The sequence below is a fragment of the Corvus kubaryi genome, unplaced genomic scaffold (assembly GCF_017639235.1).
Source record: "Corvus kubaryi isolate FWS band 111438036 unplaced genomic scaffold, C.kubaryi_AGA036_p1.0 37385, whole genome shotgun sequence".
NCBI lineage: Eukaryota > Metazoa > Chordata > Aves > Passeriformes > Corvidae > Corvus > Corvus kubaryi.
This window is the reverse complement of record NW_024581127.1, coordinates 5,038,926-5,056,815: the sequence shown is the minus strand read 5'-3', so window position 1 is coordinate 5,056,815 and position 17,890 is coordinate 5,038,926. Positions and strand designations below refer to the sequence as shown.

The window sequence follows — 17,890 nt, the reverse complement described above, 5'->3', positions numbered from 1 at the left end:
TTTAGAAATTTCTCTCAATTTTTTTTTCACCCTGGACAGATCCATTGAAAAAATGCCTATGATTATAGCTACTGTGTCGTAGTTACCAAAATAAGTCAGGTCAGCTGTGAAAGTGAAGGATTTGCTAAGCGGAAAAAAAATTACAAGAAAAACAAGTAACAAAAGTAGTCTGTGTCATGTGCATCTCTTCTTTCCAAAACCAGAACTGACAATGTAAAGTTGCATGTAGCATATTGGATGGAGAGGGCTAGGTCTTCTACAGCTTCCTAAATTTAACTTCTTATTACTTTAAAAGGTACCTACCAGGGGCAGTGGACAGGAGGGATGAGACATGGATATGGTGTACGTCAGAGTGTACCCTATGGCATGGCCACTGTGATCCGTTCACCTCTCCGAACATCTCTGGCGTCACTTCGAAGTGAGCAGAGCAATGGCACTGTTCTGCATGACGTCACTTCAGACAGTCCAGCTGGAACAAGAGGAGGATTTGTGCTCAATTTTCACAGTGATCCAGAAGCCATGGGCATTAAGAAAAAAGGAGGCTTATTCAGAAGAGGATCCCTTCTTGGTAGTATAAAACTTAGAAAATCGGAGTCTAGGTCATCGATATCTAGCAAACGGAGCTCTGTCAGGAGTGATGCTGCTATGAGCAGAATTAGTTCTAGTGACGCCAACTCTACAATTAGTTTTGGAGACGGTGACTGTGATTATAACCCTCTGGAAGACCACGTTGATGCTACCACTACAGAAGCCTATATGGGTGAATGGAAGAATGACAAGCGCAGTGGTTTTGGTATCAGTGAGCGTTCAAATGGTATGAAATACGAAGGAGAGTGGCTGAATAACAGGAGGCATGGGTATGGATGTACCATGTTTCCAGACGGCACCAAAGAAGAGGGAAAGTATAAAAATAACATTTTGGTCCGTGGAATAAGAAAGCAACTTATACCAATACGAAACACAAAAACTAGAGAAAAGGTGGATAGAGCAATAGAGGGTGCACAACGAGCAGCTGCCATGGCAAGAACCAAAGTGGAAATTGCAACCTCAAGGTAAGTTATCAAATGTAGGGTTGTAAACCTCTGCGTTAGTGAGCACTTGCTCAGCTTTTAGTTTCACATGTGTAGCTCCATTGTCTTTAGTGGCATTACACATGTAAAACTTAGAACTTAAACTCATTTAAGTGAAGAGTTTGTGTATGTTCCATAATATACTGTGAAAGTAAATTTCCATTCTTGATACATTTCTGCTTTGTCTGGAAAGGTGCCGCATTATGCCTTTAAACCTGTTGGGAAAATAAAACTGGTGAGGAAATAAGTGAATGATTTGGGGGTAAAGTTTGAATATTTTTGAATATATGAGGTAAAGTTTGAATATTTTTCTGTAAGCATGCTCCAGTTATGCTTATTGTATTGCTGATTTATTGGTAGCATCTGAAACTCACTGAAGTTGCCCATTCGACAGTGGGCATCTTAAGATGCATCTGTTTATCTGAGAAACTGGTGTGAACAGCATAAGAATAATGGTCAAGGATGTTGTGCTTAGAGACTGTTGATTTGGTTGCCAGGGCAGTATCTGACAAAAGAGTTCTCTGTGAGGACTCTTCCATTTTGGCATGCTTTTCCTCAGTTCATATGATCATACGACCACCACGTCAGGTGGAGGTGGTGGTCTTCTCCCTGTGCCTTTGCCAAGTGTTTGAGATGGGAGAAGCGTATGGGTATTGGTAGTGGAGAAAAACATCATTTTCACTTTGAACTCCTAACCAGCAACCAAGCAAAGTTGTTTGAAATGGAATTGTTGCAAATTAAATCAGTATAGACAATTTTAATAGGTTTTATTGTTAAGTCTGAGTGCTCTTTAAAAGCTATTTAATTTTAATTGCCTTCCAATAGGTTTCTGTGGTGGTTTCTCTTTTGATGGCTTTAGTTTGTTTCCTCAGGCAGGCTTCTCTTAATATGCTTTGATTAAAAAAAAGAGTCCAGAAATGTGTGTGAAAGAAAATCTTCATGCTATTTTAGAAAGAGGATGTCACGTTACTCTTAGAGCTGAACAACTGATTCCTAATTTAGTGTGGTCACTAGCGTGTCCTCAGTGACTACCCTTTTCCTGACAGTGATAAGGAATACAGAAAATACCAAAAACTGCATAAGTGGGAGAGCTTAAATATATAAATGCTCATAGCAAAAAGTAGTTGAGACACTAACATGAAGAGTGTAGCACACTGGTAAAGGACCTTTCTGAGAACTGGTCACGTAAGTAACTGAAGGGTAGTATATACTTGGTTACTTCTATAAATATATGTAAGGCATTATATGACAGCATACCATATTAGTAACACAGATCAGTAATACCTAACTTTAAGAAAGTACTGGATCCCATTCATGTTCTGTCAGTACATAATAAGCCCTAGTTCTGAATAAAATGGAGCAGTGGGATGTATGGAAAGGGGGAGTCACCATTTGGAGTCTACATAAAGCTATTAAAAAGCTGTAGTCTGAGACCATTACATTCCAAGGCACAGTGTATGCGCTTCCTCTTCAAGAAGTGTCTCTGAAGTGTTTTGTTTGCTTTTCCTTCCCTTTGATTTTTAGGTGGAGGACAGAGTTCAAATTGCTTCTTTTGGAACAATTCATCAAAACAATGTTTATTTCATGAAAATACATTTTTGAAAGTGCAGCAAAAGGAATCAGTTGTAGTGCAGCTGTGACCAGGGGCGATCTCTCCCTTTGGTTTCTCCGCTAAAAATCTCTCCGAAACACTCCTATGACTGCAAGTATAGACAGCAAGATTGTAGATTCAGGTTTTCTCTCTTTTTAGTAGCCACTGCACCAACTGTACTGGCATTGATTCAAAGGCCAAGAGACCTGATACCAAGTCAGGCAACGTCAGGCGTGAAGATAATATTAACTTCACTTGTGAGTGCATGTTACTCCTGTAGTAAGAATGACAGGAGTCTTCCTGTCTCTCAGGTTTTCAGAGTTGCTTTGAGTATCAACCAGTGGGAGCAAGACCATGGCACTATGTGAACTAAGGAACTGTCATACTGGCAGGGTCAGTATCTGAGAGCCAGATCATCTGGAATAGATTCTAGAGCAGCATTGAGTAAAAAACTTCCGTTTCAAATAGTTGTTAAAATCTAGGCTGACCGGATTGGTATGGTTTCATGATGCAAGTACTTCTGTCTCACTGAAACTTGATGACCAGTATTGGTTTGTGACCGTTATTTTTTAGCAAACTGATATATTAATAATATGATAATTCTTTAGACAGTAGCATTCTTGCAGTGTCGTCTTACATGAATATGAGGATGGTGGTCTTGTCTGTTTCCCAACGATTACTACTGCACAAAAAAGTCTAGAAGTGCCTTCTATAATTTCTCTAATGTGTAATACAAACGTGATTCTGCCCATATGGCATAACCTCACTGCACAGTGGCCTTCTGTGTCTCAGACTGGACAGATGTCACCAGCACTGTTTGCTTCCTGTAGATTTCCATTCCACTGGTTGAAGAACTCACTAGGTAGACCTTTTCTGCCCAAAAGCCATCAAACCGAAGATATAGAAATCCTTACTCTCATCGGGATACCTTCCTTTTCAATGCAGCTTGGAGTTACGTGCTGTTCTTCCTGCATTGTTTGTTCCTAAAATGTTTGTTCAGCCAGATGGAAACAGATCATACTCTCTTCATATCTCCCTGCTGGTCATGACAGGTTTGGCTGGTAGCTTGACCTGTGACAGATGTCCGCACAGTCTTCAATGAGACCAGCCACTGTTTTGCTTTATATTCCTGATGTCTTTTTGTGTCTAAAAGTCCTCTTTAGTAATCTGTGTCATCTTCTGCTGTCTAAAATGGCAGTTTTGTATACACAGAAAAATATAAAAATTGGGATGAATAGTGCTTCTCTGAACCTGAATTTATGTTGGCTCTCCTGACTTATCTTATGGGTTTTTGAGGCATTTGTACTGTGGTGTTTTGGAAATGATAGCAGCATTTCTCAAAAGATAGCAGATTGCAACATTGTGTGATGTATAAAAAGCTGCTGTATCAGAGAAATAATTACTAGTTTCTGCTACACAGATGTGTATTCAAAACAGTTTATAAATTAGCAATGAATTAAAACGCTTTTAAAATTGCAGTGCTGCTTAATAGATTTGACTGTGTATTAGAGTTTTACTAACATGTATTTAAGGAAAAGTATTTCAGCATAAATATAAAAATCCCAGAATTTGAGAAACTTCAAAAGTATGTTCAGTACTTTCCCTTTTCAAAACTTTATAAGGTACCTTTTTAAAAATATCATTATTATAGGGAGTAACTAATTCAAATTAATCTTTAACTCGTGCTAAAAGCAGTCAGGTTTATGTGTCTTATATGGGATCCTCCTGTCTAAAAGGAGAAGCTGCTTTCCAGAAATGTTTGATTCTTTTCTACACATGTGAAGTGCTTTAAATGCCGGAAGATGTACGTTTGGAAGACCCTGTTGGAAGATACTAAAAAGCCCCAAATGTTGACTCAACCCAGAGTCAAGTGGGAACTCACTTTGAGGATATCCCATAATTTTCACTGTAGGGATTTTGAACTTCCCTTTTCATCACTCTCATACGTCTCATTTGAAGGAGATAACCCTCTGCAGTTCAGTATAAACTGGAATTACGTTAGAGCACTCTTTCCTAGTATGAAAATTACTTAAGTTCTCATTCTACTGTATTATATTAACTTTGCCTTCATCAATACTTATGATGGTATAAAACTGTAATGTTTCTGGACTTCATTTTCAGAGTTTGAACATAAACTTACTTTGCAATAGTCAGTGTCACTGGTTGCTTTTAAAATACATCAGTCCTGTAAATAAACATGAAGCACTGGAAGCAGAAGGAATGATGTTTGTTTACTAACAACCCTTCATGTTCCATATTCTTTCAGAAAAGTCAATTTTATGGGTTCAGAATTGAGTGTTCAGAGCCAGGCCTTTTTTTTCTTTTTTTTTTCTTTTTTCCTTCCTTCAGATATTTTCTAGCTAATTCTCTCCTTAAAAGATCTTCTTCTTTAAGTGTTGAGTCTCTGAAGAAAAGCAAACTTTGCAGGACACAGAGGGACATGATAAAAGTACAGTAAGGGTAAGAAATATGAACCAGAAGATAGTGTATGAAGGAAAAGGGAGAAAGAAGTCAAAAGAAAAAATACTTCCTTGTTGATATTTTCCTTACATTTCATTGATCTTTCAGGTCATAAAACAAGCAGGTTAAAGAATTTAAACTTCTATTTTATTCTCTCTTTCACAGAAGCTAAATACTTCTAATTACTTTAAAGTTTTGAGTGAATTTTAAGTGAAGTGTACGTATTGTCATAATATGCCATGAGAACTTGAGACCACCTTAAAAGCAGTATTGTAATGGGCTCTCATTACATGAGCACCTGAGATTTGGTGAAGCATAATGGTTCCTTTGTGTTAGGTACTGCACAAACAAATTATGCTGTCTGGAGACCTTGCAGTCTGGGAAAATGGCAGTGCCCAACAGATGAAAAGAAGCTGGCAAAAGACTGGATCTGAGAACAAGATAACAGTAAAATCAATATCTTGCTACTAATAATATGGAGCAGTTCCTCCTTGTTAATTAGCTGTCTGTGCTCAGACAGCAGTGACTACCAAGCCTCTAGTCGGGAAGACCTTTTAAGTGGAGCACTGAAGGGGGATTAACTGGCATCTTCTGCAGCAATTTCTTTTTCAGAGCAGCTTTTTTAGATAGCTCAGTTTTATTTTTAACATGTTTATGTCCAAGTCCACAGATGCTACAGCTAAATTTCAGCTTTTATTTTTTAATAGAAACTACTGAAACTCTGGCTGTGTTCCTGTCTCACAAGCAGGCTGCTTCATTCTGTGCGGCTGGGAAGGAGTCTTGAATTGTTAGAAGTGGATGCAGGAGGAAGGTGCACCAGGATTGACTTGGTAGTGGAGACCCAGAATAACAATTTTGTTTGGGAGTGAACTCACCTTCACAACCTGGGCTTTCTTGGGTCCCTGCTATTCCTAGCAGTCATCATGGTCTGGACCCAGTAGCTGGCTTGTGTAATGTTCAGCGCTGAGGATGCTTCAGAGAACTCCAGTTTACCCTGAGTCGTGGCCTGCTGCTGCCCCAGCCTGGGCTTGGGTGCCTAGTGTTGGCTTCAGGTCGCTGGGCAGCACCTCCAGCTCACTTGTCCACCCCAGCGCAGCCATGTCCACAGTACAGCAGTTACGTAAGAACCCACTGCTTTTATTTCTCTTAACCTTGCTTCAGAGTAAGCTTCAGTATGCTGTGCTGCATGATGGGGTTATATGAAGCATGCAAGTCTCGAGGAGGATTCTTAAATGGTTTATTAGCCAGCCCCTTTGTTGACTTCATTTCCTTGCGTGACCAGTGTGCTCAGCTTGACCTGAACAAACTGTGATTTCTAGGGAGAGCTGAAATTATATGCATGTGACAGTACAGTTTGTGTCCATGCTAGAAGGCAGCTGCCAATCATTCCAAACAGCACTGAATTATGTGTGTCACACACAGCTTTCCATGATGGATTTAGCTGACTCTAGCACTCTTACTTTACTCAAGAAACTAAACTGGACACTTGCAAGACTGGTGCCTCACATGCCTTGGAGATGCTTTACTTATTATAGCTGAAATATGAACATTATGTTTAGGAATAGGATCCAACAAATACCAAAGGTAAGACTGCTTGCTTCAGTACAAAAAGCTGCCTGAAGTTCAAAACGAAATCACTTTTAATCATTTTGCTACATAGTTTGTTTGAAGATAACAAATGAAATGCTGTGGTGAAGCTTAAAATAGGTCTTGAGCTACTATAGATAGTAATTTTAAAGTTAATTCTTCATTCATTAGAGAAAACCATATGTTCTTTGAATCCTGTCGGCATTATACCACTAACTTCAGTGGGGCACATTTTTACTCAGATTTCACAAACAACTTGTTGGTAAAAGGGTATAATCTTGGACTGTTCCTCAGTTATTTGCTGGGGAATGAATAATACATCTGTTTGAAATATACAAATAATATAAACATCACAGATTTTTTTTTTACTTTCTTAATATTTAATGCACCAAGATTATCTGGCTGAAAATATGCAAAATTAGTCTTGTACCATCCCTCAGCTTGAACTTTTAAAAAACCTCAAGTATTAAATTTTTTATTACCTATATCCAAATATACGTATCTACAGACATAAGCTTGAACAGGGATTTTGGTTTTTTTTAAAGTGGTTCTGGTGTGTATGTAGTCTTACCTTCTGTGTTTGTATTAGACACAGAATTGTTACATGAGAATTGCTTTTCTAAATTGTTTAAAATCAGGAGATTGCTAGTACAATACTGAAAATGTTCAGTGCTTTCAGAACATAAATGAAACAATGCTGCACCACTGCTTCTAAAATAACCTTTTTAAAAAGCCTTTTTCTACTGTGCAAACATTCTTGAAATGTTTCTTTATTCAGATGATAAGGATTTTTTTTCACAATTTCCAGAACACTTAATTCTGGAGCAGAGAGGATTTTTGCAGTGGTAGCCCAGCAGATGTATGTGACAACATTAAGGCTTTTTTTAAATTATACTGGGGTATACAAAGAGGCTAATATTTTTTTGTAGCCACAGAAGGTGCTCTGTTATGCAGATTCTCCCCTTAGTTTTTACACAGCATGTCAGTTTTGATCTGTATTACAACAATTGTTCAAAAGCTAAGCTGCAAATAGCATCCATCTCTACTGACTTACAGGAGAGTTTGTGTGATGGAAATAAATACCCATTAAAAAAAAAATCTGGATCGTTTGTACTGGTTAGTCATGTACAAACTGTAAAGTAATTAGGTTTGTTATTGATTGCTATAAAAATATTCTCAAAACCAAAAAAATATTTTGTATTTCTGCTGTATCCAGTACAACTGCATACATATGTCCAGTAATACTAGTTGGAGCTTGAATAATTTTCTTGATGTTTTGCTTAAAGACTAAATCAACTCATATAGAACATTCCCAGTTTATTTCTTCAGAGATGGGAAAACTTGCCGTCATCCAACTGTAACATTGTCAATCAGTATTCTACAGAGTAGGATGCTTCTCTCTGAAAAACTACAGCAGAAAAATACTCATTAAAGTGATTAATTTATGCCCCCTACATTGATCTAATTCTATGTTTCCCAAATAATAATTGATTCATTTTCTCAAAACTGAGGTAGTTCAATGAGTAGTGCTCTTTGTTTGGATACTAATGGATCAGTGATACATATTATGACTTCTCTTCATGTTTCTGGTGATTAATACATTTTTCTGCTTTATGTATTTAACAGATGTCAGTACATACTTGCGTACACTGACTTGCATTCTTTTGCCTACCTTACTGTGATCTTCCTCTTTCAGTACTCTGTGCTTTGTTTTCTGCTTTTTCGTTCTTTTGAAGTTCTTTGCTCTCATTTTTTGCAGAGGCAGAGGCACAGTCTCTTTGTGCCTAGTGTCCAGGAATAAATTTGTCCACACAAGTTTGCCTCCCTCAAGCCCATGTAAGTGTTCAACATCTGAAACAACCTTTTGATTATTCCTGGAGTCCTCTCAAGATTTAGTATTCCCAGATCTGCTGAGTGGAGGTAGTCTCCCAAGAGCTCATTCCCAAGGTCACCCTAAAGCCACTTCTAAATAAAGTTAGCGTTGTTCTGCTTTGCAAATCATTCTTACTCTTAAATTGAACTTCATTCGCCAATAAGAGTGACCAGTGAGTTTTGTGCAGCCCTTCACTGCAGTTGTCCCTCAGACTTCTCTGACACTGACATTCACAAATTCAGTCACTTAGCTGTTCACAGCTTTTCCTCTGGATTTATGAATGGCATGGGTTCTCAGCCATGAGCCCTGTGGGTATCCAGTGGTAAACCGCAGTTGGGAGAACCAGTCTTTTAGTCTGTCCTCTTATATTCTGTTTCTGAATTAATTTTTTATTCTATTAAGCATTTCTGCTCTCTTTTTTTCTTTTTTTTTTTTTTAATCTTTATTTCCAGAGTTTTCAGTGAGGAATGCTATACCTTGGTCCTACTACATTAAAAGTAGGGATTGATGAAAATGATGGTACCACTGTTTTGCATTTAAAAGCCAGAAATCTCCTCCTAGTATCTGACTGAATTGAAATCTGTTAAATGTGAATTCTCAGCTATCTTGTTCTAGGAGAAGAAGAAAGGTAGCTACATCTCTTTTCTCTTGCCACTCTGAATCTGGTGGGTAAGGCTTGTTTAGCTACCTTACTGCTATAATGTAGCATCTCCACTTCATGCTTGCTTCAGATGTTACTGGCATACATAAGGAGAGGTTGTTTTGCTGCTGCTTTAGCTTTCCTTTCTGGCTTTGGGGTGAATCATTTCAAAGATATTTCTTCTCTGAATTTTTAGACTGCTTCATAAATAAGGGCATTGGATCATGTCACTCTTAGTTTTGCAGAACAGTTTAAAATCCAGATGTGGAAACAAGCAAGACTCCAAGGAAACTCACTGTTGAAGTGGTCTGTTGGCAGATGGAGGCATGCATCACAGCCCTGGTTTGTTCTTATCTGGAGCTAGGATTTCATACCTGTTGCTGGTTAAAAACTTGACTTCCATAGGGAAAAGAAAGAAGACCAAGAAATTTTGGTGATCACTAAATTGAAGTGAATTCATAGGATCTGGCTCTGTGTGTGTTCAGCCCAAGTTCACTTTCTAAGCTCCTTCACTTGCAGGAATTTGTGATGTCAGTTGTATAAGCATCTTAGGAGTATCCTAAAAACGAACAGTATAATGCCGAGCACTAAGATACAAAATGTATTTCAGGAAAAATAAGGGAACCATCCCTGCAGGTGCTTAAAAGACATGTAGATGTGGTACTTAGGGTCTTGGTTTAGTGGTGGACTTGGCAGTGGTGGATTAACTGCTGGAGCTAATGGTCTTACAGGTCTTTTGACACCTAAACAACTCTGTGGTTCTATAACCAAAAGTTAAGAGTATAACCCAACAGGTGCCGGTTGTCAGAATGCTTTGTGAAGATGCAGTCATGAACCACCTTAAGCATATGGGTGTCTTTTCCATATGTCAGGAGTCCTGCCTTTACCTTAACACATCTTGACCAAGGGCTTATTTTCAGTTTTGCTAAAATTCCAATGATTTTTCATGTTTTAAATATTTCTAAATGTATTAACATTCATAATATCATTTTCTGCTTCAGCGAACAGTTCAATTTTGGAAATTGCAGATTAGCAACAAAGGTGGGAATGGCATTTATAATTTCCATAAAAATCAACAGAACAGATAAGTTGGTGACATTTTCTGATATTCAGAAATGTTTCATTTGTACAGATCTGTTGAAGTATTAGTCAGTGGTTTCTGGTGAAGAGACTTTCTCTCTCTTCCAGTGGTGGCTAGATTCCTTGTGCAAAGCTTAATTCATTTTGGGAGGTTTAACATTGCCTAGCATTCACAATTTCTTAATGGTTCAGCATACAGGTATAAATACTATTCTTTATTCTCAGTGGATAATGAATTATGAGGAAAAAAATCATAATGATGTGTTACAATCCCAAGCAGTGTTTGATAGTCTGTGCCGTATCAGTAAAGAGTGTAGTTTTATTTCCTAATGCAGAGTTTATACCTGATCCAGAAATTTATTTTAAGACAGCAATGGGACAGATAAAAATTAGTGTATATTTTGTACACTCAAAATTTAGGCTGCCTGCAAAAGATCTAGTTAAATTGCTCATAATTGAACTTCATACAACTACTTGTTGTCAAGAAAAGACGCTGAGCATTTTCACTTCCAAGTCTGTATCTGTGTCTGTGACATGCACAGGTACGATGCATTTCTGATGGAAAAATTGTTGATGGAGCTCTGAGGATGAACCTTTTTCAGCAGGAGGATTAAAGTACATAGAATTTAGCTTTGAGCTTTGCTGGGTTGGTAAACAATGAATTCAGAGAGCAATTAGTCAAAATTATGGTTCTGAATAAATTCATCAAGGAGTTTGTGCTAAATTTGATGTTTTCTTCGAATTTTAGTTGATCGGAATACTCTTTAAATGGGTTTTAACAGTTCACTCATTAGTTCCATCTTTGTGATGTAATAGATACTTGGTTTGAATTCACCTGCTCCTTACACTTATGATTAGACCATTATAGAAGTGGTCATGAGTCTGTATAGCAGTTAAGTTCTGAGTTAACTGCTGAGACATGACATGCTTCATAACATGATGAATTTTGGCTGCAGACCTTCGTGGTGAATGAGCAGTGTAAAAAAGCTGGTGTCTCTTTCCGGAAGGTACTACAGATAGGTACACCATCAGAGGTCTCACACACTTCTTTGCACACCTAGATTTTTGCTGTTTCCAGCAAGGATGAAGCCAGATTGGAATCCTTTCAGTATAAAATACTATTAAATTTTGAACCATTGTTAAAAGTCCTCAGAAATGTTGAATTGTGCCCTGATATTTGAGTAGGGGTTGCACAAGACTTGGGTCTGTGAAATGTGTGAGATCATTTCCTCATAGCAAAAGTTCTCCCATTTATTTGCTATTTCACAACATATTTAATCAGCTGTTTGTAACAATGAAGGCATTTTTGGTTGATGGTTCAAAGAACATACTGACTGTGTTTTCATAGGTCATGCTGAGAAAACTCAGCTTAAGCTATCTTCAGAAACCCTGCCTGCTTGGTCAAGGTCCCTGAAAATTTAAGAAATGCTGTTCTGCTTTTAGTGTATCTAAGGTGATACTTAAAAAGATACTTTTCTTTGAAAAAGATAAATAATTTGCCTGCAATTTGCTGGTACCTGAAAATGTGTTTTTGAGCAGATGTATAACCTAGCATTGCTTAATCCATTCAAGAAAATAGTTCTGGTTTTGTATAGAAATTCACTTTGCAGAATTAGGGTGACAGTTCCCTCTTGGATTTTCTGCTTTTATATGCTCACTCTTAAAACCATTTCCTATCATCTGTCTGACTCTGAAACCATTTATTGTCTTTTCATTAGTAAAGCTAATTCACACCTTTGAATCCTTTTCTCTCTTCTTTGACACTGACTTGTCTCATTTTGCAAATAAAAGTTTCAAGGGAGTCAGAAATCGAGCCTGCCGAGGTGCAAGTCAGCTGAGGAAACATTTTGTACACAACTTTGACACTTCCATCTTTTAATAAATGAAACCTTAAGGTAGATTGAGACCTTTTAACATTAAGTCCAGTGTAGTATGTTTCAGATTACACTAAGGAGTGGTTTAACTCATCTTTTTAAAAGAATATTTACTATATATAGAAACACTTTTGTTGTCCTTTGGTGGTCCTATTCCCATACATTCAGTTTAAATATGCTTTGTTCCTCTCAAGATTAATATGAAATAGAATGCAAGGGGAAATGAATAGCAAAGTTCTATTCTGTTATCCCAAATAACATGCATTGTAAACCCACATTTTCTTTGTTTTCATAGTGAGATTTTTCTGTGGAAGGTTTTATATATGACTTCAAGAATTTATTACTTAATATAATAAGCATTTAACATTAATGTAGCAACAGTATAGTAAAAAGGAGCTGAGAGAACAAATTAAAATCTTGAATTTTAGAGCTATTACAAAATTCTGTTAGTATCCCTTTATGGTCTCTACTCTCATTTTTGAAAAAAATACTCTTTCAGAAAAAGCAGAAGTTGCTTCAGGCTTCCCAGGTAGCATAAACTATGTGCCACTCAGAAACTGCCTACACAATTAAATTTCTATTTGTTTGATTCTCTTGAGGTGTCACCAGCTTGTTTTGCATTATGAGATTCCTGTTTGAAGTGTTTCTGTGAAAGTTTTCCTGCTTTGTTTTGGTTCTTCTCTTCAATTACTTATGTGTAAGTGTCCCTAATCCCTGATAAGCCTTCCTTAGGAATGGATGCTGTTAAGAATAATTTGAGATAATTTTTGATTTTCTAGAAAATTTAAATTCGTTGTCAATATCCTCATGTTTTGACCCTGTTATTGCTATCAGTGTAATGCATTTTCTTCTCTTGGTAAGAAATGCATTAGATGGATTAGCAAAGCACTAAAAATATCTTGCTTAACCACCAAATTATATAACCATCCGATTTCTCTTGTCTGCTGGTCTCATGCTGTGGTACAGTTGTACAGTTTAGAAATCTACATTTTACAATCTACATCAAGTGAAAAAAGTTTTTGATTAACATCAGATCTTCTTTCAGACTATCAAATATATCTTTTTTTAGATAACATTCTTTATTCAGAAGGTTACAAGTAGGGTGTACTGAAAGCTTCTGATAACTATGCTCACGTCAAAATTTAATAGTGATGCTACTTTTATACCATATATTTCTTCTATTTTTTGATCACTCTGGGGGGTTTGTCTGATATTTGCTTTGGGTCTGTTCCTTGTTTTGGCAGAGGGGTATTTTTAAATGAATAGTAATTTAGATCAGATGCCCTACTGAGGGCTGTGGTACTCTGAAATAGGATGCGTACTTTTTCTAGAAAGTTCTTTATGTATGCAAGAGCAGATTTGATCACCATGACCCGCTTTAAAACTGAATGTCACCTTTTTCTGCCCTTGCTGTATTAGGCATAATAAAGAGTTTTCCAGAGTTAATCCATCCCAGAGACCTTTGTAAGGAGAGAACGAGACTGAAATTATTAATCTTCCCTTACATTAATTAATTTTTTTTAATATTTCCAATATTTTTCTCTAAATTTACTGTGAAGATCTAAAGTGATTTATCTTTTAGTATGCTATTGCAGTATTTGACTGCACAAATAGGACTAGTAGTAAGTTGATGCTGTAACTCACTTTGTTAGTGAGCAGGAGTGAATGAAGAAAAAAGAGGCTCAATTTAAACATGTAGATAACTGACTGAAATTCTCATCATAAATGTTTGTGGTGAGATAACTTTGTTTGATGGCAGTATTTTATTTCTCTGTGTCAAACAGATGATACTGTGTTGCAGTGGAGCTGTTGCCTGTGGTCAGGTTCCTTGCAAAAGAGCTGAAAGGTTTTGTTCCTTGTGAATGTGACAAGTCTTCTTGTATCCTAAGGTCAACCAAGTGTCACCTTAGTCTGCAGTTACATCCTTTCCTGCTGTTTGTTTTTCTATTGTGTAGCTTTAATTGAAAAGAAAAAACTTGAATGCATGAAAAAAGGAAATGATGCCATCAGAGCAATCACTTTGCATCTAAGGGAAAAGACTACATATAATCAGCTGGCTAAAGGGCATGAGAACATCCTGAAAGGTAATTGGGCACCTTTTTGTTGAAATACTCTGATATATCCCATAACTTGTTCGGTGTTGCTCAGAAACAATGCCTATGGACAGAGGCACATTACTGGGCCTTTGTTCAGTGCCAAAAGCTGCAGTTATCACAGTGTACGGCATCATCTTAAAGCTGGTGCTGTTCATGTACTGCTTCTGGAAGAGTATGTACACAACGGGTTCAAACTTTCCGTGGTCTGTTTTTTTGATGTTCTTTACAAGTGAGTTGGAGAAATGTATGGCTTTTTCAGATCCTTCTCAAAGTTCATACCTGGAGTCATTTTTCTTGAAGAGTGGAGACCTGAAGATGGTACCAGTTGTTTCTGATGGGATAACTCACTATTGCTCTTCTACTGGCTTTTACTCCATTCTGTCTGGAATATTTCTCTCCACATGTTTCATCTCATCTTTTGAGTTGCTTAGACTCTTGGGCCTTTTCATCATACATGTTTTAAATTACTGAAATGGTGGAACTTAGTCTAGTTGTGATCACGCAATTATTAGCAAAATGTATTCACTAATAATAAGAGGAGCAGTGAAAAGATGATTTGCTGTGGGGGGTTTTTGGAATGCTGTTGTTCTGTTTAAGTTCAATAATACTGTCTTTATGAGCACTGTGCTGGTAAGAGTAAACAAGTTTGTTGTGGTTTTTTTTTTTCCTCCCACTTTTCCCTACTACTTACCAGGAAAGAAATTACAGATTTCTAGTCTTCAAGTCTCTAGTTTCTTCTCAAAAGGAAATAATTAGCCACAGCCCATGGATGTTGCAATGTTTACAATTGTTTCTAGCCACTGGAGAGAATGGTATGGAGGCATTGTGTTGGTCTCGTCTGTCTTTCTGCTGTTGAAATATGGCTTAATATTTATGCCAAGGAAAATAGGCACAGATTTTATAAAAAAAAACACCCAAACTTAGATAAGATCATTATGTTGAATCTTATGAATAAAGCAGGGACTTCAAGAGTGAGCATATTACAGCGAAAGCCCTACATTCTTCAATAGCAGGAACAAGGAAGGATTGGCATGATTCAGATTATGGTATTTCTGAGTGAAAGCAGGAGGGTTTCAGTAGGAGGCATCCTTGCATACATAGGAGTGTATTAGTAACATTAAGATGAGAAAATTGTTTTCTTATTAAATTGATCTAAAACAACCAGAAGAGCAATAATGTTGTGGGATTTTAATATGAAAATATGCAAATACTTTGATATTATAATTTGAAATTGCCTACCCTTTCATAACCCTGAAGGATACTTTAAAGTGTACTTAATTAACCTAGAGGGCAGTTATGAAATAAAATTCTAGTGAGATTATAGTAGTAATGTACAGTGTTTGTTTTGCTGGTTTTTATTGCGCCTGTTATCCTGAAGGAATGAGCCGACATTTCATGTTCTGATCAGCAACTCTTCATTGCTGTTACTTGGCAAATTCTGAAATGAAGAGAAGCTGGAAGGGTGCATGTGGTTTGCTGCTCAGTGGATAAAGGGAGAAAATTGGTCAAGACTTTTGAAAACATTCAACTTGCTATTAAAATACTTCCTGTGATGTTACTTTCTTTAGGAGCAGAGAAAACATCCCTTTCTAATCAAAGAACAGACAAATGGCTTATTTGCTTTGGACTTTACTTACTCCCATTGCTTTGGAGGATAAAAGTGTGAGCTGATCGTGGCTTTTAATTTATCCTTTACATAGTCTGCTGGTGAAATATGAAATGTTTGCCATGCTGACATCAACAGCAGAAACTCCCACTGGTTCCAGTGATAGCAGGATATCACTGATGGAACAGTGCTCTTTGTGAGCTGCATGTTTTGTGGGAGTCACGGGCAGTTGAAAGGCCAAAGTCAAGATACTAGAAGTTCCCAGCTGGAACAAGAAGGGATAATCAAATACAGAGACAGTTCAGTTACCACTGGAGGAAACTTTTAGGTTCTCAGTATGCTGTCCACTTCTCCTAACTTCCAGAAAAACTAAAATTCAGTGCTTTTATGAATTCTGAAGAAACTAATAGTACCTTCTGAGATTTAGTCTTTTCCCTTTGCAAACAATGAAGCTTCTGTAATGAATCCGTATTGTAACACACATTCAGTCTGCTGTTACTCATGCTGAATGCTATGCTGTTCTGCATACTGTCCTCAAAACCTGAGATCTGAGTATGGTACAGCTCAGTATGGTACAGCTCAGACAGAATTTATTCTAGAAAGACATGTCAGCTCACTTGCCGAGGAAATCCATATTTCTGGAAATCAGAGTGAGGGTTTGCTTTGAAAAGTAACTGGGAATATAGCTTTGTGCTTTATTGCTCTACTAGTGAATCTGGTCTCTGCATTTACTTACATGTAAGAAATACTGCTAACAGACTACATGGTTTGCAGTGGAAATAGCTGATTATAGAGGTTACTGCTTCTTTCTTCTTTTTGCAGTACTGCTTCTTCTGTGCTGCAAAGATCCTCAGTGTACTAGCTAACCATGTAAAAGCATTTTATGTGAGTGGGTTTTAATAGAGTTTTAATCATGGTTTGTTTTCCTCAGCTTTGTTAGCCCCATTTCTGGAAGGTCATCTAGATAGTGGTGCCAAACTTCCATGGCTAGATGCATGTATCATTTACCTAGTGGCAGGGAAAGCTAGGTGGCTTATTGCATGTGCAGTACATCCAAGGCTTCCAGGGAGAATAGGGTGCTGAAACCATTCTGACAGCTGGCTCCCGGCTGTGCTTTCTCCCAAAGGATCTTTGGAAGCGGGTGTGGAATGTGCTGTGAAATTCTGTAGAGGCAGCCAGACAGCCTTGTGGTAGAGGCAGCAGCTCTGGGAAAGATAATGATCAGGAGTGGGCTGCTATTACTTCCAGAGTAATTTAGGTGGCAGTCCACCTGTGCTGTTCCTCCCCATGTATTTGTCCAGTCAAAAGGCAGCCCTGGGTTTGGTGAATTGGCCTAGTGATAGGAGCTGCATATGCTCCCAGGCCACAGGCAGGATGTTGATCCAATGGATTTGGTGCACAACAGAACTTGGTTATGTGGGTTTGCTTTCCAAGCATGACATTAAACTTCAGTGTGACCTTTCAGCAGATGAGTTACAGTGGGGTACCACATTAGAAATACCTGACCTGGGAACAAGTACTCCTTTAGGTCTGTATGAAAGAGCCAGAGGGATGTGGTAAGTGTATAAGCACAGGTTTTTGTTATATGTCAAGCTGTGCACCAACTCTCCATGTGTACCAAGAAAATTACAGCTTAGTCTAGATGATCTCTTCTAAGGGTAAAATCTGATGAGGACTGGTGTTCATCTGCAGCGTTGAAAGGCATATTGCCTCCACTAAAAAAGTAGGATATTAACTGAGTGCTTTAGCTGACATGATTAATGGCATTGTACAATGCAGCGTGAGTTTTAATAGAATATATTGTCCTTGTTCCAAAGGAAGTAAAATATGTGACATTGAGTGGATCTCCTGCATTCAAGAGCTGACCTTTTGGCAATAGCAGTGAAATAATACACAGCAGAATCTTGTTAATTCATGCTAATGACTTAAAAGACCCATCACAGATTACTTGATTTTACAACTTAGCAAGTGAGTGAAACATGATGACAAAACTTCAGGGATACACACTTTAAC

General features: G+C 37.6%; 1 protein-coding gene across 4 annotated transcripts in view; it reads left to right on the top strand.

Annotated features, from left to right (window-relative positions):
• The first annotated feature begins 261 nt into the window (after positions 1-261).
• The window catches only part of JPH1 (junctophilin 1), a 76,738-nt gene continuing 59,109 nt past the window's right edge, over positions 262-17,890 (top strand). For all 4 annotated transcript variants that reach the window (XM_042036080.1, XM_042036082.1, XM_042036079.1 and 1 more), the window contains exon 1: positions 262-1,052. In XM_042036080.1, the coding sequence (XP_041892014.1) occupies positions 325-1,052 (728 nt within the window). In that variant the 5' untranslated portion in view covers positions 262-324. The remainder of the gene's footprint in view (positions 1,053-17,890) is intronic.